The sequence below is a fragment of the Alosa alosa genome, chromosome 14 (assembly GCF_017589495.1).
Source record: "Alosa alosa isolate M-15738 ecotype Scorff River chromosome 14, AALO_Geno_1.1, whole genome shotgun sequence".
In the NCBI taxonomy this organism is placed as follows: domain Eukaryota; kingdom Metazoa; phylum Chordata; class Actinopteri; order Clupeiformes; family Clupeidae; genus Alosa; species Alosa alosa.
This window is the reverse complement of record NC_063202.1, coordinates 19,040,831-19,065,997: the sequence shown is the minus strand read 5'-3', so window position 1 is coordinate 19,065,997 and position 25,167 is coordinate 19,040,831. Positions and strand designations below refer to the sequence as shown.

At 44.5% G+C, this 25,167-nt stretch overlaps 1 protein-coding gene across 4 annotated transcripts in view; it reads right to left on the bottom strand.

The window, feature by feature from the left end:
* phkb (phosphorylase kinase, beta) overlaps window positions 1–25,167 on the bottom strand; it is a 76,308-nt gene that overhangs the window by 13,352 nt on the left and 37,789 nt on the right. For all 4 annotated transcript variants that reach the window (XM_048262478.1, XM_048262477.1, XM_048262476.1 and 1 more), the window contains 8 exons: window positions 24,348–24,506; window positions 22,990–23,084; window positions 9,678–9,733; window positions 7,400–7,493; window positions 3,189–3,272; window positions 1,393–1,497; window positions 1,048–1,130; window positions 853–943 (listed from right to left, as the gene is read on the bottom strand). In XM_048262478.1, coding sequence (XP_048118435.1) covers window positions 853–943; window positions 1,048–1,130; window positions 1,393–1,497; window positions 3,189–3,272; window positions 7,400–7,493; window positions 9,678–9,733; window positions 22,990–23,084; window positions 24,348–24,506 — 767 coding nt within the window. The remainder of the gene's footprint in view (window positions 1–852; window positions 944–1,047; window positions 1,131–1,392; window positions 1,498–3,188; window positions 3,273–7,399; window positions 7,494–9,677; window positions 9,734–22,989; window positions 23,085–24,347; window positions 24,507–25,167) is intronic.

Genomic DNA, 25,167 nt, shown 5'->3' with positions numbered 1-25,167 from the left:
TATTGGATCAACTGTTAACCGACCTGGGGCTGGTGTATGCTAGCTGGTGATGCTAGTTACGCGTGTAAATCCTCACACCCCTAACCTTAAGAACGGCTCTAACCGCTGAGTTGGAAGCTTGGGCTTTTAGCTCAGTGGTTAGAGCGCTCGACTCCCATGCCGGTGTGTTGAGGTGGCGGGTTCGAGGGCTGTGAGCGGCGGACAAATTGACCTCTGTTACACTGGAACAGTATATATACTTTTTTGATCCCGTGAGGGAAATTTGGTCTCTGCATTTAACCCAATCGGTGAATTAGTGAAACACAAACAGCACACAGTGAACACACAGTGAGGTGAAGCACACACTAATCCCGGCGCAGTGAGCTGCCTGCTTCTTGGCTTCGAGGGAGCAGTGACGGGTTAGGTGCCTTGCTCAAGGGCACTTCAGCCGCGGCCCACTGGTCAGGGCTCGAACCGGCAACCCTCCTGGTTACAAGTCCAGAGTGCTAACCAGTGGGCCACGGCTGCCCCAACATCTGAAGGCATATTAATAACAACAACAAAAAGTTGTAGTATTATTAATGAAACACCCCCATTCTCGCAAGCCAACACTTTAACAGCCACCCCTTTAACCCCTCGGACGGGGTTGGGGGGGAATTGTCGACGGGGAATGTCACTTTTGCCTGTCCTCAAAACTTGAGAGCCCTGTATTATATTTCAAACTCACACGTTGTTGTTTCAGTTCAGTTACTTTTAAAAAAGATTGAGGATGTAATTTGTATGTAGTAAAATCTTCAGCAGAGTATATGTGAATAGGTTCTAAAACACATTAAATATTCACTAAATATCAGAGAAAATGAAAAATGTATTTACCTGAAGTCTATCCACATGAACTTTGACCCCTCCAATGTTCCCCTTCTTAAACGATGCCAGCATGTCCAGAATGGGATTGAAACGGCTCCCCCTGGTGGAAAACAATGAACATACTAAGACAAATATTATAACCTCAGCACTGTCAAATGAAGCTTGTGTGTTATACCGTGTTATATGTGTGTTCCTAAGACTCACTTGATGTTGTCCTCCCTGATCAGGACCAGGAAGAGGGGTCGGCCCTGCATCTTCCAGCACTGCTTGATGAACTGCAGTGTGTTCTGCACTCAAATGCATGTGCACCCACACACACCCACATGCGCGCGCACACACACACACACACACACACACACACACACACACACACACCACTTTAATAACCACTTTACTATAGCTGAACCATGAGTTTAAATCATCTGGCTTTATGGAATCAGACCTACCACATGACAACAATTCAATTTATGCATTGCTGTATTAACTAAAACATGCCATAGTTTAAAGCCGAGTGCCTCAGAGCGAATAAACTCAAACGAGTCTGCTCACCTTGATGTCATCGATCAGTAACATGACGTCTTGGGACAGGTAGAAATCGCTTAGATCAAAGACGATGGGGTAGCACACCACAGTCTTTCCCAGGATGCGATATGTCTATGGGAGGGCAGACATAGTTCATTATCCCATGCGTACAACACAAGATGGATGACATTGAGCTGCAGCCTTATACATTACCTTGGACAGGTCGTAAAATAAGTCATACACACACACACGTCCAAAATGCATGCACACACTATTTTGCACTAATGACTATAAAAACTGGTTCTGATAAACACACACACACACACACACACACACACACACACGTGATGATGATTGCTCCTGGCAGGTAAATCTCTGTAAATGGGCATTTGCTGAGGTGCTGTTTTAAGGGGGATGATGGGCCAGGCTCATCTACTCGGCCATGCTGCCACCTCTGTTTGCCGAAACAATCAGCTCGTTTAATAGCTGACTTCCAAAGCAGATCAAACACCAGCCGGTACTTAGCATACCAATCAGCGGCGACAAATCTCAAGGTAAATGTTTAATCTCACCATCTGAGGTCGTTACAGAAAGCAACGCAACACAAATGAGAGAATTATCATTACCACTGCATCAAGCCAAAAGCCATCTGGAACTACTATAGCACCTCTAAAGTGTGATGTACCGGGTGTGCTAGCTGTGGGAGCATTTGGGTAGAAAAGCAGCACAATGGTTCCCTGTGGTCATATAACATTGTACGGTGTGTGGCCAGGAGGATGGTGAGGAAGTGTGTTAAAGTAGCTTATGGACGGTTCCTAGTAGCCACACACTGCTGTAGAGGGAACTATAAAACCACTCAGGAGTCTCCGAAGGGCTGTAGCCTGCTAGTGAGAAACAGCACTATGTGTACACTGTAGTGTATTTAGTGTGTAGTGTGTGTGTGTGTATGTGTGCGCATGTATTTAATGTGTGCTTGTATGTATGACAATGGGAGTGATCAGTGCTAATGTTTCATGGTTCATATACTGTACTGTATATGCCCAAAATGATGTGTAATGTCTTTATAAATGGTCTGCATGTAAGTCTCTGTGTGTGTGTGTGTGTGTGTGTGTGTGTGTGTGTGTATATGTTCGTATACATAAAGTGTAGGGCTGTCACTTGACGTTGGAAAATCGATTGCACAATCAATTGGACCAACCAACACAACTTTCGAAAACTAAAATAGGGAATTGAATTTAACCAAATATGTACACTATTAATTTTAAACGAATTAAACAAATAAAAAATCTAGATGTAACAAAACTCACAAACAAGCAGAAAAATAACAAAGAATTCCGAAGTGCAGTAATCATTGAGAAAGCTAAAAAAGAAAATTCCCACCAATTTTACGCACCGGAAACAGCTGTTTCAATCGGCTGCTGTGCTGCTGGTGTTTTGCCAAAAAATTGAGGACAACGCGATTAACCTGTGCGACATGAGAGAGACGAGTGATAGGCCCTAATAACTTGAGGAGTTCGATATGGAAGCACTTCGGAGTTTGGGTATATCAAACTATGGAGAAGGACAAAGCGGTATGTAAACTGTGCAGTCGTGAGTTCTACGTAGGCTTGTGCGTCTTCAAGCGCCCCCTTTACATTCGTCCTAATGCCTGTTAGTTGTTCGTGGATTGGCCTATATTTGGCGTTGAAAATTAAACGTCTTTTGACATGAAAAATCGATTTTACAATCGATTCAATGAACAATTATGTCTCAAGAATCGAACAGGATTTTTTCACAAAAGTGACAGCCCTAATAAAGTGTGTGTGTACAAAGAATTGACTTACCTTGCAGGTACCAAGGCAGCCCACCGGTCTCTCAGGGCGGCCACTCAAACCAAGCTTGTTGTTGATGGCCAAGAAGCGGTAAGCCTAGGAGCACAGACAGACAGACAGACACACACACACACACACACACACACAGAAAGAGGAAACTTATTCATATGCCTCACTTGTCTTCTTCTCAGTCTGCAACAGTAAACAGGCACAGCAGGAATTTGGTTCTCCAGCAGTTCAGAACCATGGAGAGGTGCATGGAGAAGAGTCTGGCCTCTGTGCACACACACACACACACACACACACACACACACACAGCAGCAGGCAAACGTCAAGCTCTATGACCATAAAGCTCTATCACCCACCTACACACATACACACACACCTAGACACACACAAAACCCTCTCATGCTGTTTTCAATACGGAAACTCTACAAAGTTCTATGAGGTTCCTGTGCAGAGAAGTAAAACTTGAGTTCTCCTTCATCACCCTTCATCAGGCTTCAGGCAGGCAGCAGCAGGCAGAGGAACGTACATTAGACACTCAGGCCTAATCCCCCCCAGCCAACTTTGGATCAGCTTTGACCCAGATCCTGCCTGGACCGGGACGAATTTGGGCCAGAGGAGGCCCGGATCTGTTGCCACATCAGCAGCTCTGTGTAGTCACATGCTTCTCCACGTTCTTGTGAAGTCTGACCTTGGCTGTGACCTTCCCCATGCTTCCCTCATTCATATGTAAGTCTGCTCCATATTTTCGTTTGAAATGTTAAATGGAAAAAGCCAGTGAGTGGGGGGGGGCAGGAGGTAAAGGGGTAGTGGGGGAATGAGACAGAGAAAGAAGTGCAAAAGAAAGAGAGAGAGAGAAAGAGAAAGAAAGGAATAAAGAACAAATGAAAGTAAGAGAGAGAGAGAAAGAGAGAAATACAAAGGAGCCTGATCAATGAGCCAGACCCAACCTCATTTTGCAAAAATTAATCAGTCACAAACACACACACACCACAGACACACCTACAGCCCCACACATAGACAGACACACACACAGACACACACAGACACACACACACACACACACACACCCGCAAAGCATGCTGAATCCACTTGCATTTCCCAACGGCTCATCTAATTCCCTCATTGCTGATGTGTGCTCAGCTCTGTGGCCTCTAACCTGTGGGGTCTGGCTCTTTCTCCAGCTGACTCAAGCAAGAGTGTGTGTGTGTGTGTGTGTGTGTGTGTGTGTGTGTGTAGGAGGTCCACTGCCTGAGAGAGAGAGCACACACACTGCAGGTGAGGGGCCTGCATGCATGCCAACTCTGGGTTTCACAGAGCTGCAGGCACACAATCAATAATTCCTAACAACTCAACATGTGGGAGAGGAAACCAACACACACACACACACACACACACACACACACAAACATACCCTGACTTAATCTGAATTTCTGTCATGTACACATGATGCAACTCAAATAAGCACCAGGTAAGAGTAATTTGAATATGTGGATGCTTGTGTGCACCCCCTCCCACACACACACACACACACACACACACACGGCAACAAATGTGCACAAGGCCAGTGCTGCAACACCAATTACTTGTCCTGATCAATTCACCGGAACCAGAATCGACTGTGACCAATCGATACCATCTCCACCTCAATGTTTCTCTCCTGGAAACACGTGTATGTGTCTTTCTGCTTGTATGTAAGTGTTTGTGTGTGAGAGAGAGTTTGGGGTGGCATGACAAAATGTGTGTGTGTGTGTGTGTGTGTGTGTGTGTGTGTGTGTGTGTGTGTGTGTGTCGGTGGGGGCTGTTCAGCCACACGTGTGTAACCACGATCTACCCTTAAGCTGCCACTGAAGGCCACTGCTACCACCTGGTCACTAGATGGCACTGTGTCGCTCTTGTTATCCGCTCTCTCGTCAGGTTAGTCATCAGCCGTTGCGCGCCGAGGTTCTCCGTGTTTCCCTGGACACACTGACTGCACTGGAAGTCAGACGCCGTGTGGAATAACGTGCTTCAGATGCCACGTGCTCGAAAGGAGAAAGCAAGCGGAGAGAGAAGAGGGAAGCAGTAGGAGGCAGCCACACTCAACACATTTGCATAACACAAGACAGAGGTCTGCTCTGGGGTCGGGAGAAAAGGGTGGTGTGTGTGTGTGTGTGTGGTGTGTGTGTGTGTGTGTGTGTGTGTGTGTGTGTGTGTGTGGTGGTTATGCAGAAGACCTCTGCACCTCTGGCTCACTGTGCATGGAATCTCAATGCAGAAAAGAGGAGGAGAATATGTGCGCATAGACACTTGCATGCCAACACACACACACACACGCACACACACGTAGCACAAGCTCATACATAGACTCGAAAATGCAATCAACGGACCACCATAGAAACCATGGCACCATACATATCATACATATATACACCATACATATAGCATATACAGTAATACACAGCATCTCACATGAATAAACACATACTATAAGAAACACAAATTGTACAAATTCAGAAACACTGCAAATCCATTCACTCACTCATATCACACATAGACACCAAAACGTGAGGATATCCACACTGCAACCACTGAGACAGAGAAACACACACACACACACACACACAGACACAGGCACAGACACACACACACACACACACACACACACACACACACACACACACACACACACACACACACACACACACACACACACACACACACACACACAGGTTCAATAAAACCAGCACTCTGATAAATGGGCAATGACTTTGATTCTGTCTAAGATCAAATTTCCCTTAGGGATCAATAAAGTATCTATCTATCTATCTATCTATCTAAGATAAATGCCTTCAAAGAGGTGGGCACATTCAGCTTCATAACATAGCCCTTTAGTTCCTTCTACCCCTCTGCTCTAGGGGGCGCTCTTGTGAGTATGACCACACCCAGCAGTGGTTTCATAATGATGGGAGCTGCTTGGCCTTCAGGTGGTTTCTGGGTAAGAATCTGATAGAGTGTATGATGGTGTGTGTGTATGTCTGAGTCTGTGTGTGTGTGTGTGTGTGTGTGTGTGTGTGTGTCCTGTGGCTAGAGAGATGGCACACTGGTGAAAGAGTGCCGCAATCCTGTCATCTGACAGCTGTTGCAGCTGCCAAAGAAGAGCCTGAGGAAACAGGCCACCACTGTCCATGGTTGGGGAGGAGGATGACACATTTACCCTCCTGCGTGCGCACACACACACACACACACACACACACACACACACACACACACACACACACACACACACACAACCTATACTTTTTTTTTTGTGAAAAGCAAAACGCATATGCACATGCATGTACACACACACACACACACACACACACACACACACACACACACACACACACACACACACACACACACACACACAAATACATTCTACGTAAAAACTATAAATAAAGGAACAGGCAAGCAGTCTGCACTGCACTCATCTACTTCACATACAGCTGAAAGAGCTGAGAGATGTGAGCACTGTGATGACCACTTCATGAGAGATGGGAGCACTGTGATGACCACTTCAAAACCAGGCCAAAACCAGAGGAATAATGAAATAATCAGGAGAGCCTTTCCTAAATGCCATGGCCGTCACTAGGCCTAGATGGACACAGCCGTGGACTACACGCTCCCTTCCGCCCCTCATCCTCTCCCTCTCCACTAAGACATAAATCTTGCTGCTGGCTTGATTGACCGACAGTTTCCAAGCGAGAGTGTGACGGGCTAAAACTGACACACTTGTTGATGAGCTGTGCAGACATTTCAATCGATCAGTGGTCAGTCTCAGTGGCTTGCCTGTATTTGTGGTCAATAGGCATGGCCCGGTCAGTTAATCTACCTGATGGATGGCACGAACAGAGTGTTTGGAGTTTGTAATGTGTGTGTGTGTGTGTGTAGTGAGTATGCAGTGTGTGTGTGTGCGTGTTGTTAGGTAATTGCTACAGTATGAATGCTATGAATGTCTTTTGAGTGTATTCAGAGATTTCTATGCAGAGTGTGTGTACCTGTGTGTGTTTTACTTGCGTGCGTGTGTGTGTGTGCGTGTGAGAGAGAATTCACACGCAAGTGCATGCTTTTGCGCATAGGTGTGTACAGTATGTGTGTGTGTGTGTGTGTGTGTGTGTGTGTGTGTGAAGGCTTTGTGCATAGGTGTGTGTATATGTTCGGTGTGTGTGTCAGACTGCAGAGGTGTGTTATACCTTGACCAGCTCTCTTTGGGGCCAGATCTGGATGGGCTCCACCTGTTGTGGGGTCTGTGTCTGGATGCCGTAGGTGTTCAGGAACACCTGGAGTCTGCAAACACACACATTTCGGAAACGTTTGCACACTTGATCAGATGACTTTATTTGTCACAAGCACAGTTACATAAAAACAATGGTGGTGAAATGTTGTGTGTGACAAAACAGCTCTGTACAGGATTGTGCATAAAAATATAAATATAATATTTTAGAAAAAACTCATTTGTTAACTCATGCATAACTTCTAATATACAAATTAAGATAAGGTACACTCTTAAAAATAAGGGTTCTTGGGGTTTTTATAGAAATAGCAAATAACCATTTTAAAGAAAAAGGTTCTCCTCCTATATAAGGACATAGGGCATAGAGTATGTTGCAATATATACTTTCTTTAAGGGTTGCTCAATAGGATACTGATCCACCATCCCCCTTTTCTGACTTGGTAATTTGTGATTTCCAGTGTTCAGTGAAAAGAGCAAAAGATAAACGATTTCCAAAGGGCCTTTTAGTTAACCAAAGCACTGTTTCATGATGTCTTATGTTTGAATTTGAAAGAGTTTTTAAAAGGCCAGTTCAATCAATGTCAAATCAATGTCTTATCTCATTTCTATTACATTCACCTGGACTGAAAAGCCAGCTGGGTTATCCAATTACGACTTTAATTTCAATGTCATCTTACTGTGGTGGTGAGTAATAATGCCATTTGTCATAAAACTTCTAACATTTACACAGAACAGAGACCTTGTAACCCCATGCTAACAGAAACAAAGGCAAGGCCTCTAAAAGAACAGGGACAAGACCAGAAAAAATACCTAAAAAAGATTAGCCTCTCTTAAAAGGGCAGAATAAAGCATATACAATATATTAGATCAATAAACATAGCTAACTATAGAGGCATGCCTAAAAGAAAAGAGGAGGTTATGTCAAAGTGGATTTACATATCTACATGTGTATTTTAAAGTGCTTGGAAACTGCCCCAACACCAACTGACCCCAACATTCCATGCCCTAGTAGTATTTGAAAACGTCAAATTGTAAATGTCAAACTCTAACAACTCCATCCAACAAACACCAACAAATACGGAAGGATGGGGCACACTGACCCACCTGTTGGTGCACACTGACCCAACTATTGGTGCACACTGACCCAACTGTTGGTGCACACTGACCCAACTGTTGGTGTTTGTTGGAGTTTGCTGGAGTTTATTTGGGCAGTGTGCAACACTTTTCATCTACAGCAACAAAGACCACAGTCAGTGGACTCTGAAGTTATTCACTGGAAATGAACATGAGACCTTGGTGCCTCTCCCTCCACTCTGGAGCCAGATCACAGCAGCATGACAAGAGACACCCGAGACTCGGAGGAAGCTCTGCCAAGGCCAAGGACAGGAGGCCTTTATTATGCAGAGCACTAGCAGGATGAAGAGCTGGCTGATCCAAGCCTGTTTTGAAGTGAGGAGGAGCAGGAGGATGGGGTGTTGGGGCTAGTGGGTGGAAGGTGAGCTGGGGGGCAGTGTGGGGGTAGGTGGCCATGGCAGTGTTAGTCAGGAAGGAGGGGAAAGAAAGGGGATACCATGGAGCTGAGTGTCTGTGGACGCATGACCTCTTGACCTTTCTCCTTGTCTTGAGGACATGAATAATAACAGCACATGTATGGGAGGATGAGGGTAAGGGGGTGGAGTCAGAATGGACAAGCCAATGAGAAGCCACAGGAGGGAGAGAGGATGTCTCTCTGTCTTTCTATCTCTCTCTCTGTCTTTCTATCTATCTCTCTCTCTCTCTCTGTCTTTCTATCTCTCTCTCTCTCTCAAACACACACACACACACACACACACACACACACACACACACACACACACACACACACACACACACACACACACACACACACACACACTCACATGCCATTAGACCAAGTGTGGTCATGGGCTGAGTATAGATATGACATGACCTCTATTACAGAGATAAAAAATCTATTTGAGGCCATGGCAATCCAATCTATCGGACATCCACACGATATGGAGGACAACACAGAGCACCGAACAGGGTCAGGCGTCTAGCAGGACAGAGGGGGCAATGTCATACAAGAGCAAAGTCCCTTACACACACACATATAAACTCTCTCTCTCTCTCACACTTTCTCTCTCACACACGTATAAACTCTCTCTCTCTCTCTCTCACACACACTCTCACACACACACACACACACACACACACACAATTAAATTATAAATACATACCTTTGACTTTCAGCAATCAGGGAAACATGTATGACCACATCATTCTCAATAGGGCCCTGCAAAAGACACATACATACACACACACATTTATTAACTGTCTAACTGACTTCTCAGGGCAAGGGAGTAATTATCTCCACTAATGCCCATTAACACATACAGGCCAAGAAACCATGAGAGATAGAGTGAGAGTGAGAATGACAATGGAGGGGTAGAGAGAGAAAGAGATGGTATGATGAGGGAGAGAAGGTGAGGAGGAGAGGAGGGGCACATAGGCAATATTCCCTCACAGGAGGTTTAAAGCCCAAATTAATCAGGAGCGTTAAGAGAAGAGAGAGGGAGAGATGGAGAGAGGAGAAGAGAAAAAAGGGGAGTGGGAGAGATGGAGAGGGGAGGGGAGAGAAAAGGAGAGAATGGATGAAGAGAGGAAGAGAAAGAAAGGGAGAGAAGGGGCATGACCAGAAGGAGAGAAGAGGAGAGGGAGAGAGATGGGAAAGAAATGAAAAGAAAGGGAGAGAGAGAGAAAGAAGGGGGTGAAGAACAGCAGAGGAGAGTTGAGGTGGAAAGATTGAGAGAAGAGAAGGGAGAAGTGGGAGAACAAAGAAGAGAGAAATGGAGAGAAGGGAAATGAAGAGAAGGAACAGAGCGTAAAAAGAGGGAGAGTTGAGAGGACATTGAGGGAAATGAGAGAAAAGAAATGAGGCACAGGAAGACAAAAGAACTTAGAAAAAGGTAAAATATAGGAGAGGAGAGGAGACGATCACACATGAGTACAAGAGGGGTGTGAGAGAGAGAGAGAGAGAGAGAGAGAGAGAGAGAGAGAGAGAGATATTAGGTAGACAGAGTCAGACAGCACGATGGTGTCTGCCTGAGAAATAGGACAGGAGTTGTGTGGGGAACAGACACACACTAATCCCTGAGAGGCCATGACACTGTTAACAGGGGAACTAAATGCAGAACAACAGGGCTGGCCAACAGCAACTACTCTACAACAACAACAACAACAACAACAACAACAACAACAACAACACACAGAATACAATATACACAGAATACAATATACACAGAATACAATATACATTTAATGTAATGACATAAACTCCATTTCCACCTTAGCAAAAAAAAGAGAAAATGACTGGAATGAACAAACAGCATTGATTGAATGGCAGTAAAGATGTGAGAACCAGCAAGAGGAAATCTGAGAGAACCTGCCTGCACTCCTGACTAATTGGAGACAGAATCCTCCAAACCATGCTGAGAAATCAGTCTAATTAACACGCATCTCCAGAAAAACAGATCAGCAGAAAAAGACAGGAGCAGGAATAGAAACAACAACCTGACACACAATTAAACAGCGTGAGGAGGAAACAGCAAGACCGGATGGGCTTAGAAATCAGATCATTTCCCTCTAATCTGCTCTTCCTCACCACCATTTTGTGTCGGCGGTGGACGGGAGAGAGAAAGGGAAACACAAGGTTTCTGATGACGAGGGGAGTGGTGGAGGAAAAACTCACACACACACACACACACGCACACACAGACACACACACAGCTCATGCACAAGCAGACACACATACAGAAAGCATACTGGCACGTGTGCGTGCACACGCGTGCACACACACACACACACACACACACACACACACACACACACACACACACACACACACACACACACACACACACACACACACACACACACACACACACACACACCAAAAGACAAGCAGACTGCATTGATGGACACAGATGATTCCATCCCACTCAGCAGCTGCGGGTTAATCTGACTCCTGTGCTCCATATGTTCACATGCATGTGTATACATACTGATGGAAGCCACACAGAAACACCAGCTGATGGCCAGTCATCTGTGTGGATTTACAAACATGTGTCAACAGACTCAGCACAAGGACAGTAGGCACCGAGCTGTGATGATACCATACACAAACATGTACACACACACACACACACACACACACACACAAAATTCTCACACAAATACTAATACACACTACACACAAACAAACACACACAAATACATACAGAATCAAGGCTCTCAATATTACACCCACAGACACACAAACACAGGATGAGTCTCAAGGAGCAGATCTGGGCAGTGGTGGATGTCATGCTCTGAGCGCTGGCAGGGTCCTTATGTGTTGTCTCTGCTCTAATGTCTAATGGCTGTACCTCTCCTCTCTAATAGCACTCTGGTGTGCACACCAAGGGCCCCAGCCTTCAAAACAATACTGAATATTACTTCCTCTCTCTCTCTCTCTCTCTCTCACACACACACACACACACACATACACACATACACACATACACACATACACACCTACACACACCAAACCTCACAGCAGAAAAGCTACGCCTGTCATCACATGTCTGACAGATTAGGATAAATATTCTCTCCTTCACCCATCCCACCGCTGAAGAGACAACAAGAAGGAAACTTGGGGAAAGGTGGAGTACACACACTTTGGGATACAAGTCAAGGTCCATTTTTATATATGTGGCGAAATGTCAATTCTCCTGCTCTCTGTATGCAATTTGTGTTTTAGGAGAGAGTGGAGTGCAGAGAAATAATAATAATAATAATAAAAAAACAAAACAAACAAACAAAAAAGTGTCTGGTTGTAGTGATGAGGATTATGCACACACTCACACAAACACACACACTATCACAGCACCAGCATACAATGTGTCCTTTTCATCTGGAGGAAAGAAGATGAGTGGGCAACTACACCTTGAAAAAAGAATGAAGATAACTGACAAGAAGGACAATTATGTTCTGCCAATAGATACCAACAAAGGGAGGAATTCTCAGAATGGTTCTGAGAACACCCTACATCATTCTGAGAACACGTCTTGATGTGGCGTGTACTGTCAGAAAGACCTCCCAGCACAGAGGACTGCGTCCACTTCTGCAGCTTTTTTTTCAGAAATCCCAGCAGATGGGGAAATCTCCCCCTCTTTCATATGTGCACTGTCTTCTCTCTGTCCATCTTTTTCTCTCTCCATCTTTCTCACACAATGATGTATAACACGCCTCTTGAGTTGCAGTGTGGGTCTGTTGCAAACACATCTGTTAAATGTGTCATGAAATATGTGATAGCTGACACTGTAAGCACATGTAGGCTCTCTCTCTCTCTCTGTATGTATGTGTGTGTACTGTATGTGTGTGTATGGTAGAGTGTGTGAGGGCAATCTACCTTTCTATTAACACCCATAAAAAGAATGAAAGTCCTTCCAAAATGCAGTGAGGTTGCTGTGACAGGCACTGTCTCATACTGTGCCCATCTCTTCCAACTCTCCCTTTCTCTCTCTCACTTACATTTTCTCTCCTTCCCTCCCTCCTTTCCCCCTCCCTTCCCCCTCCCCTCATCTCCATCTCCCTTTCTTATGTCACACTGATGGAAGTTCATCACAGGCTGTCACTGTGAAGCCCTTCGCTATGTGAGGGAATCCTATCAGATGGAAGCCAGGGATGTGTGTGTGTGTGTGTGTGTGTGTGTGTGTGTGTGTGTGTGTGTGTGTGTGGGGGGGGGTAGTGCTTTAAAATATGTCTAATGTTCTTTAAAGCGTCTGGGCTTTAGAAAGTGGCTGTCGCCGAAACACAATCCGGCGAGATTCCTCTAAATGTTAAGCTCTGCTGCCAGCTCGCCGCCAGCACCAGTCTCCTCTCGCATTTGCAAGGGGAGAAGAAAAACCTTTTCTTCTTTTCAGGGCTCAAAAGTTTTATCTTTCAGCAGCTCTGGCTTTTATTTGATAAAGCGTCCCGTAAGCCAAATCAAACAGCACAGAAGAGCGAGAGGTGGCAGTGGTGGGGGGGAGAGAGAGATGAAAAACAAGTTTCTCCTCTTCAATTTTTCTCCATCCCCAGGTAACATGAAAAAAAGTGCTGACTTCCTAAACCTGATTCCAGATTAGAGACCTGGGGTATTCGCTCCCTGTGCAACAGTGTGAGCATGAGAGCAATATCCGTACAGAAATGTTAAAAAAAGGCATGAATTACATTTTTGTACATGTATGTGTGTGGTATATGTGTGCATATACGTATGTAGTGTGTGTGTGTGTGTGTGTGTGTGTGTGTGTGTGTGTGTGTGTGTGTGTAAGTATGTGAGTGTGTGTTTGTATACCAAAAAAGTAGCCCCTGTATGAATTTGATAGGCTTCCTCTCTGATGTATTAGATTTAGCCAGCAATCTCCACGACAAGGCAAGACAGAAGGGAAAAAAAGAGTGTTACAGAAAAAAAGACAAGAGTGAAAGAGATAGAGATAGAGAGAGAGAGAGAGAGAGAGAGAGAGGAATAGAAAGAGAGAGAAAATCGATGGATATTAAGGTGAGGCGTATGCGGTATGCATGTGCCAGAGGTGGAGAGAGTGATATAATTCCCACTGAGGGTAGGCTCCGCTCAGCAGACAAGACTGAGATGTGACCACCTGATTATACCTGGGGCTGAGGACTGCCCTGCAGGACAGAGCTTTGAGAGGCGCACACACACACACGCACACACACACACACACACACACACACACACACACACACACACACACACACACACACACACACACACACACACACACACACACACACACACTTTATAACCACGTCAAAGCCAATTCTGCAACAATCAAACCTGGGCTATACAGGTTAACGCTATGTGTGTATGAGGGAAAAGGAAAATGACATGTTTGTGTGTGTGTGTGCGATGTGTGTGTGTGTGTGTGTGTGTGTCAGGGGGTGAATAATTGATGTCACTTCCTGACTGTTCTATTGTTTGTTCTGCTGGAAACTGTGTGTATTTGTGTCTGTGTGTTTGTCAGTGTGTCTGTTGGTGTGTGTGCATGTGTGTGTTTGTTAAAAGGCTTGGCAACAACAAGCTCTTCTTTTCTTGCCAAACTGATCACCGTCATGCCATGCTTCTGCTCCACTGACTAATGAAACAGGCTTCAATTTCACATTAAACGGGGGATTGAACTCAGTGGAGCGAGTGTAAGTGTGTGCGCGTGTGTGTGTGGGGGTGCCTGAGCCATATGATGTGTGTGTATGTGTGCATCTGTGTGTAATGCATTGCATGTCTTTGTGTTTGTGTGCTATGTGTGTGTGTGTGTTTGTATGTGTATGTGTGTGTGTGTATGTGTGTGTGAAAGAGTGCAAGATTGCATGCCACTGTGTGTACTGTATGTGATGGCATGTCAGTGACTCTGTTTGTGAGTGTGAGTGACTGTTTGTGAGTGTGTGTGTGTGTGTGTGTGTGTTTGTATTTAAATGGGGACAGGCTCCATCAGGGCGTGCACTGACAGAGACAGTCCCCTGCTGTTAGCACAGAGCCTCCCTAATGGCTGCCTGCTTGCGTAACACTAGCGCTAGCGCCACACGGCCGGCCAGCCTTCTTGCCTGCATGTAGAGCAGAGGCCCCTGTGACACGCCAGTGAACCTGCCATCAGGCTCCATAAAGGCCACCACACCGACAGCCAGGACAACAAGCCACAGTTGTTACCAGATGGTCTCAACGAGCACTCGCTGCTGATTTGTCCTAACAGCCAAAGCGTATTTTTGGAGGGGTCAGTCAACTCTATATTTAGTACACATTGTTTACACATCTGTATTACATTCATTTTCGCTCATTAGATGCATGGTGTATAATCAACATAGCAGTGGAAAACATTTTTTTACTGGTTTAATACTGTATCAACTGCAGTTTATTAAATACTACTATATTCTGTCAACAAAAAAACAAAAAACATCTCAAGTGCTTACCGCCGTCAAGGATATCCATGGCATGTATTTAACCACTCAGTTGTGGGTTGAGTGCCCACAAGGTGCCCAAGAGCCAAGTAACTGTGCTTTAATCCACAAGTGTATTAACCTCACAGCTGAAGACATTTTGCAAAATCAATGTACTGTATAAACCTCAGTTAATAGGCAGGAAATTATGGTAACCTAAGAATCACTCATTTTAAAGGCCTACAATTTAACAGGAAATGGTCTTGCTACTGACTTACAGGTAAGCCTCAGTGAGCCTCCAAAACATGGAGGCCACATCTGAGCAATAGCACAACAGAAGTGGAAATGTAAAAAAACATCAGATGTAAAAGACAGACCTTGTCTATTCATCACCAAAACTACTGTGGTGCAACCACTGGCCCCTGAACAGCATTCAGCAATTGCAGCTTTGTTGGGGCAGCCGTAGCCTACTGGTTAGGGCATCGGGCTTGTAACCGAAGGGTTGTCGGTTCGATCCCCGACCAGTAGGAAAAATGTGAGTAGGGGAAGTGGTTGAGCATTGCTCTCCCATGCCCATATCCACGGCTGAAGTGCCCATGAGCAATGGACCTAACCCCTCACTGCTCCCCGAGCGCCGCTGTAGCAGGCAGCTCACTGCTCCGGGTTAGTGTGTGCTTCACCTCACTGTGTGTTCACTGTGTGCTGTGTGTTTCACTAATTCATGGATTAGGATAAATGCAGAGACCAAATTTCTCTCACGGGATCAAAAGAGTATATATACTTATACTTAGCCTACAGTATACTCTTATATTTGTTTTGACGTACAGTACAATTGTAATACAGTGGTGCTGCATGGCAGTACGATGGTGCTAAGCTGTGCTTAGTCTGTTCTAAGTAAGGGATAATGGACGATACGGTGGTGTGTTAATGCAACGGCCCCGACGCGAAGTGGAACCTCGTAAACCTCGTAAGTGCATTCATTTCTGTGAACAGACCACCGTGGTGTCCATTATCCCGCTTATTCCACTTGCGTTGTGTTCATTTCCTGTTACAATTTAAACGTTTTAATCGCTAAAACTGCCTTGTTTGTAGAACTACTTTCTTTCGAAACATATCAACTAATTTCTCAACTTGCAGGACAAACTGCCGTTACTAGTTCTAAATGGATGGTTGCTACGGCCAAAGGCCAGTCGTTAGTTCTATCTCTCCCGTTGTCAAGCGGGCGTATCCCAAGATTCTGATTAACTTTAGCTTTGAAACATCACTATTTTACTTAGCCTGCTGTCATTCATCTAGCTAAAAGCCACCTCCGTCATATGCAACAATGTTGCTATGTTCTGAACGTCTGCATTTTACAGCTCGGATGCAACGTGACGGTTAATTTAAACTTCACAACGAGTTTGGCGAATTAAGATACAAGTGTGATACGGCCAAAAAAATGGATCTACTTCATAGGTGTGCAAATAACATACGGTTAATGGTCGTTCTAAATTACGTAGGACAATGGGAAATTCAACCAAGCAGTGGAATAAGTGGCACATAATTACACTCCCTGTTTCAACACACACCTCTGCTCTGGCCAAACGGCCTTCTGTAATGTCTGTATACGGTGTCCATACACAGTGAGAGACTATCAGAGACTGAAGCCTAAGGGGCGGCCCTGGGTCTGGGCACTGGCTGCCAGCACTATACTACAGGCAGGACTGGGCAGCGGCACCGGGCTGGTCAACAGGATGGGGGTGTTAATGGATGTACTTTTACGGATGAGAGGGACTTGGCAATGAGAGACTTGTGATGAGCTGGAAAACAAGCATACCAACACACACAGACACACACAGACACACAACCAAGCACACACACCCTGGAAAGCTGAATTATATATCTTTAGAAAGTAGTGCATAAACACACACATGCACAAGCGCACACACATATACAGGTACGCAAGCACACATGTGCATCACACACAGACACGCAGACATGCAGACACACACACACACACACACACACTGATCATCAAAATATCACTAAATATGCTGTGATCACACACCATCATCTTTGGCTGACTTCAGTTTGGTTGTTTTAATGCATCTTACACCACCCCCCACACCATGTTTGAGCTTCACGTGTACTAATCCAACCGCCTAAAAGCATTAAGTAATCAAATTAAAACAACCATCAACAAAATGTTTCTTTGAGCCTGCTGGCTTAAACATCCTGGATCGATGACTACTCCATTCAGGGCCCAAACCTGCAGTCAACCTGCAAGCACCGAAACCGTTGTTGATCCGAAATCAATGGGGCTTGACCTTAAATTGCTGAATTGGGCAGGCATTGTTGCTGCGCGTGCCCCCTCGGGGCACACGCCTGGCTGTCGATCGGAAAAGCATCAGGCGTGACCTACAAGGGCTGCGGTCTGGATGAAGATGTGAACACGCTGGGATCACATGCACCCACAAGCAAATTACACAAAATACTGACAGTTCTCTCATGAAAGGAATACTACAGTACTTTACATGAGTAAAGGAGAGAATGATAGTCTCCTACTATTTTTTTTTATTATATAGTAAATGCCCATTGGACTGGGCACATGAATATCACCTATGTTTTACTGAATGAGAAAATTATGCTGAAGCACACTTTAAAAAGTCTGCCTCATATACAGTCGTTTCCAAGAGCAATCATAAAAAAGTGGGACACTCCATGTGCTATCCAATTGATGCTGCACAATCAGGTACTTCACAGCAGTAGGGTGGTTGACTATTAAAACAAAGAAAGCCGAGCACACTGATTCAACTTGCAGTATTTACTTAGTGCAAACAAAAATGATTAACATTTCGACACCATTGTCTCTTCGTCACAATACTGCAAGTTGAATCAGTGCGCTCCAGTCTGCTTTCTTTGTTTTAATTAATAGCAATCATTTAAATTTACATTTAAATTTAAGCACCTAGAAAACAGTGCAACAGAACATATGCAATCAACACAATTAGCGGTGCCAATGTTATCTCACTGCATTGAACTTATACAATGCATAGCCATTTAATACAATCCAACATTATAGATAGTCACAGAGGTCTATATGTTTAGCCAATTAGGGACTGAAATTAATATTCACTGTGCTACTGTACACACAGCTCCAATGGTTCCAATTCCTCTCATGTAATATATTCATGTTGCCATTTATGGTTAACCTTATGTTTGCAATCTTTTATTGTATTTTTGTGTTATGTAATCTGTTCCATGTGTTTTTGTGCAACTATGCGTTGGAGGACATATGCTGAATGATTTGCTACTACATGGAAATGTGCTTGCTTACTTATATGCAAGGGTGATGTGTGAGTCTCTTGCTTTTCTTCTATGTGTGTGCGTGTGTTTATTTGTGAGTGTGGTGTGTGTTTGTGTTTGTGTTTGTGTGTGTGTGTGTGTGTGTGTGTGTGTGTGTGTGTGTGTGTGTGTGTGTGTGTGTGTTGATGTCCCCTGGGTGTATTTGATCTGAGTCAGACGATTAGGCTCAGATGTAGAAAGCCACTTTCCTCCTGCCTATCCAGCTTCCTATCGGCTCCTCTCTCTCTCCGTTTCTCTCTCTCTCTGTCACACACAGACACACAAAGATACAAACACACACAGAGCTGAAAGCAAAAGCCTATACACACAAACACACACACACACACACACACACACACACACACACACACACACACACACACACACACACACACAGTTATTGCACACTATTGCATGTGGAAGGGTGAAGTGCCACCCACATTTTCAGGTAACCTCCTAAAATGTCATCCTCATACAACATATAAATGAACTTGCAAACACACAAACACGCACACAAACACAGCACGCACAGTAGTGAAATATAGGAGCATTTGAACACTGGTTCACTTTGACTCTAATTCAGTGCATTAAGACAGCTCAAAGGGCTTAAAGACCAAGCAGATCCAAAATAGCATCTTTACTTGTGCATGCGCAAAAAATGTAAACTGAACTAAACGGGGAAAGACCAAACGAAATAGAGCAAGTCACTGCATCTCTTCCCTTCTGTGCCTTCCGATTGTTACGATTTTTATTCTATTTTTTTAACTACTTTTATTTACTATTATTTGTAATTCTTTGCTTTTGTTTTACAGCACATTGAATTGCCTGATGTATGAAATGTGCTCTATAAATAAACTTGTCGTGCTTCTTCATGTGAATAAGGTAATGTGGAGTGGGCTGGTGAAGATACTCAGTTCAATCACACCCTCTGAAGGCTCTACACTGTGGGCCTGAACCATTCAGACAAGGGGGGTGGGGGGTTACTATGCCACTATGAGTGGGCATGTGTGTATGTGTGGGTGAGATAGACAGAAAAAGGAAGGATAGATAGAGATATGTTATGTTAAGGATAAGTTAAGACAAAGAGAGAGGGAGAGAGAGAAAATATAAGGAGAATGGGAGCGAGAGAGAGAAGAAGCTGAAGAAAAAAGGAACAACAAAAAAAGAGACATGCTATTTTTCATACACTGAGAGATAGATGTGCAATACTAATAGACAGGAGAGAGACGGTGCATTGGCTAAATAAAGATGCTTTTCTGCATTTGCTGCTCCTTGTACATCATGGGGGTCGGGTCGGGGCGCGGGAGGGGGGGGGGGTACTGCTCTAATGAAGGACAGAGGAGGACAGAACAGGAACACACACACACACACACACACACACACACACACACACACAGAGTGTAGATTGTAGTGGAGTAGTGAGTGAGTGAGAGAGTGAGAGAGAGAGAGTGTAGATTGTAGTGGCAGTAGTAGCAGATGGATAGAACATAAAGGCCTGAGCTAAGCACACCAGCACATACTGTAGGCAAAACACACTAAACATGGAATGTAATGTAAACATACGCCAAGGCACTCCCAAATACTTATGGAACACTAGTGTGTCCATCAACAAAATGCAAAACGTGTGAGCAAAGTTAACATAACATTGCTTACAGAACACGTCCACACTCTACATCGACGCATGCATACAGGACATGGACAAATCCACTGACATACTGGGAGAGGAATGACATGCAAACTGCACACCCACACAGACACATGACCACAAACATGTGGACATGTACTTCATATGCAGAGCAACAGATGAGCTGATGCACACCCACACAAACACACCTTGTCAGTCCCTGGCAAATCCACATACACCGAGCAGGAACAAGGGGAGGACACATATGTGTGTGTGTGTGTGTGTGTGAAAATGTTTTTATTAACATTATTGCTGTCATTTATAGTAGTTAGTTGTCTTCTCAGTGTCCCTTTTACAGACAGACAGACAGACACACACACACAAACACACACACAGACACAGACACACACTATGTGCTTTACAAAACCACAAATGAACACAGACACAAACATATCAACAATTTCACAAAGGCTTACAGACGCTCTCTCTCTCTTACACACACACAGGAGCCTGAAAGCAGTGGGGCTGTGATGTAGAGGCTGGGAGACAGGCTGGGGTTGCATTAGTGCACATTAGGCAGTGACCTGGCACTGCATCACAGCTGCCCTCTAGAACAGTGGGCAGCTACAGTATCCCACAGCAAATGGACTTACTCGACCCAAAGTTTGTTACAAATACTGTTACAGAGCTCTCTCTCTCTCTTGTGAGTAGCCCTTTGTGTTTATATTAATCTGGCGGTAGACAGTGCGTGACATATCCTAATCCATGAAAAAGCAAACTTTGACATTTTTCTGTCAGTCATAATTTTGTATACTGTAGAATATCCATATTGAGTGCAGAATTGTCAACATTTTGAAAGAAATACAGTGTTTCCCATACATTGACTTATCTGTGGCGGCCCACCACAATATCAACATTTACCACCACACAATGATTTTCCAGGTTGTACTAATTTGTGCTTAAATCTAGTTAGCATCATAACCACGCTGCGCTAATTTGTTAAAAACTGTTGCATTCAGGTTAATTCTGCAAACCTACCACCACAAATAAAGTTTAATTCTGTGGGAAACACTGAAATATAAGTTGAAGCATGTTCTGGTTAGCCTACTGAGACTGCACTAAGTTATAATGTAAACAGAGTGGACAGAAGAGGAGAAACTGATGGATTTCCGGTTTCATGAATAAGGCGGATGGAAGCTGTATTCCAGTAGGCTACAAAATACTTGACAGGCCTACTGCTGGGTAATTTGTGATAAAGGCAGCAGATTTTATGTAATGGGGGTCTTTATTTATTTAAAACAATCATTTCATAAAAAAAGTAAAATTAGAAAAAAAAAAGATTAAGGTAAAAAGATCAGATCTGATCAAACCAAAGATATAAATAAAAAAATACATGAAGGACAAGCTTGTGTGATGTGTTGTGAATTGTATTACCATATGATTAAATGATTAAATTAATTGTATTACGATTGCTACCCTTTGAAACATAACTGAATTGAAAAGTGAGGTCAGTCAGGGTTCACACCTCTTTGACTAATTGCTCAGTTCTATAGCAATACCAAGTAAAGACTATCTGCACAAACACGGATACAGTACATGTACATGTACAAACAACTAGCTTTGGGCCACCTGGCATACACAGGTAATATACATTCAGGAGCACATAGAAGACATAGAAGCTGTCAATACTAACAGAGGCAAAAAAAGAGGCGCTTCACTTGTGTAGTCCATTCCCTTTGTGGAGAGCAACTACCTCACAGATCTGGCCACTCCAGTCAGTAGAAGTACTGTGACTGTGACTGAGTACAGTGCAGTTTGGAGACGGAGTCTGCTCTCCAGGACCTGGGCTCATGAATAAACCAGGCCTGTAGGCGGGGGCCTGAGCCCAGCTCCATAACTACCACCTTGCAGACCCATTTCTGGGCCCTGGTCCCAGGGACGTCCCTCTGGCTCACCTCTGATGCAGTACAGCTTCCATTAGCATCCTTATGAAGCGCTAATGCTAGCACTAACTTTGCGCCACTGCAGGAGGCAACACTGGCACATGTTACTGCTAGCGCTAACCTAGCATGCAAAACTGAGGGAGGCGCCACAAGCACATGGTAGCTCGAGTGCTAAACTAGCACGTGTTACTGCAGGAGGCACCACTGGCACATAAATTAATATAGCTGACACAGTGCCTTCTTCACCATCACTGTACTGTGCTGTACTGTACTGTGCTGTATTTTACTTTGTATACTGTATACTACTTTGATGCTGTATTGTATGAGGCACGCATCAGCAGGGGACGTTACCTGATCTAACATGTGCTATGTAGAGCAAACCTGCTGTCCGTCATGGTTACTGGCCTAAATCTGTCTGCTGGTGAAGATATGGCTGTAGCAAAACACCATTCACGGGAGCTAGTGGTTAATACATGGACATGTGGGTCAGGTCGAGCGAACACGACAGAAACGGGAGAGCGAAATGAAGAGTGGCAGGAGAGGATGGACCGACAGGTGAGGAGATTGGAAGAGAGGGCAGGAGAGCGAGAGAAGGAGGGAGGGAGGGAGGGAGGGAGGGAGAAAAGAGAGAGAGAGAGAGAGAGAGAGAGGTGAAGGTGGTGTGGGTCATGTGTGGTGAGGGTCACGCACCTGGTTGGAGTATCTCATGCTGACGTTCCTCTGGTCCTGCCGCGGCACGTAGCGGTGGATGGGGTCGATGTCTTTAGGGCTAATCAGGCCATCCACTGCAGAGAGAGAGGATGAACAAGAGAGTAAGAGAGAGAGAGAGAGTAAGAGAGGGAGACATAGCAGAGGAGATGAGATGTAAGAACACAAGGGGTGAGGAAAACAGGGCAGGAGAGGGGGAGGAAGGGAGCAGTGGAGGTAACAAGGGAGGAGAGAGGAAGAGAGGATGACAGGAGAAAGGAGGACACAAGAGGTTAGGAGAAGAAAAAAATAAACATATTAAAGGAGAAGAGGGGGAAGTGGAGGGGTGAAAGAAAAGAGGGGGAAAGGATGGGGAGTGAAGAAAATGTAAGATAGAAAACACGTGTAAAAAAGAAGTGGGAAGAATGAGCAGAATAACAAAAGAAGGATAGAGAGAGAAAAGGAGGGAGCAAGAAAGCAGACAGGCATGTTACCCACCCCACCCCCGCACTTCCTCTGCCCCATCACCACTTTGCATCCGCCAATCACCTCCCACCCCCCAATGGTTACAGACAGCATCAGCCGTAACATGGATCCGGAACATTCCGGCATCGGCCACTACCCGGATCCCCCGTGCGTCGTCGTCACAGTTAGCTTTCTCAAACGTGCAAATCTGCCGTGACGTGACGGGATAACTACATGTTCATGCACTGGGGCCCTGGATTGGACACACTGATGCGTGAGCCAAGCAGAGCAGTCCCGCCTCCCCATAAGCCCCCTTGATTAGAGAATGACAGGCCTCACAATTACTTGCAATTACTCTAACAGAAAGAGCCATGCAACTCCCCCATTACCACAATATCCTCTTTGATCTGTGATGTTTACATCAAGGCCTCTTCACTGGTTTCGAGCTGTACTGTAGGATGAGCAGCTCAGATAATTTGGATAAATTATTTACGTGACTAATTTGTCAGAAATCCTTCTACAACACTGACCTTGTGTTTACATCCTTTAATAGGAAGGACGAGGAAGGAGGGCATATGTAATGTAGTGCTCTAGATAGCTTGAATATGGAGGATGCATGTGAATTATTTCTTTCAAATCAGTTTAAGGGGTGTTCCATGCATTCACAGATTCAGACCCATGCATTAGCATTTGTTGAATGACCGTGCCTGTGTGTGCATGAGTAGGTTTGTAGAGTAGGCTAGGAACTGAACTGCGTGTGTCTGTTTGTGTACAAATATATATGTAAGGAAGCAGAAAAATGTATGAATATTTACTGTGTGTGTGTGTGTGTATGTGTGTGTGTGTGTGTGTGTGTGTGTGTGTATACCAGCAGTGACATATGCCATGTGACTGACCCAGTAGTTTGGCGATGTTGTACATGGCTTGGCCCCAGAGGAAGAGCAAGCCGTCTTTGCCTGTGCAGCTGGGGAAACGCTTCTGGCTGCCGTGCTTCTTTTGTTCGGCCTCCACAAAGTCTGCTGGCACGTGGTAGTACTTGGGGACGATGGCGTTACCTAAGTGAACACGTGAACACACACACACACACACAAAATCAAATAAACATCAAAATAATCATACATCAACACAAATGTCCATATACAGTACAGAAACACAAACATACAAACAAGCACACACGCGCACACGCACACGCACACACACACACACACACACAATGAAATAAATACATACATCAACACAAATGTCCATATACAGTACAGAAACACAAACATACAAACAAGCACACACACGCACACACACATAAAATCAAATAAACACATACATCAACACAAATGTCCATATACAGTACAGAAACACAAACATACAAACAAGCACACACACACGCACACACACACACACACAAAATCAAATAAACACATACATCAACACAAATGTCCATATACAGTACAGAAACACAAACAAGCACACACACACCACACGCACACACACACACACACACACACAAAATCAAATAAACACATACATCAACACAAATGTCCATATACAGTACAGAAACACAAACATACAAACAAGCACACACACACACACACACACACACAAAATCAAATAAACACATACATCAACACAAATGTCCATATACAGTACAGAAACACAAACATACAAACAAGCACACACACGCACACCACACACACACACACACACACACACACACAAAAT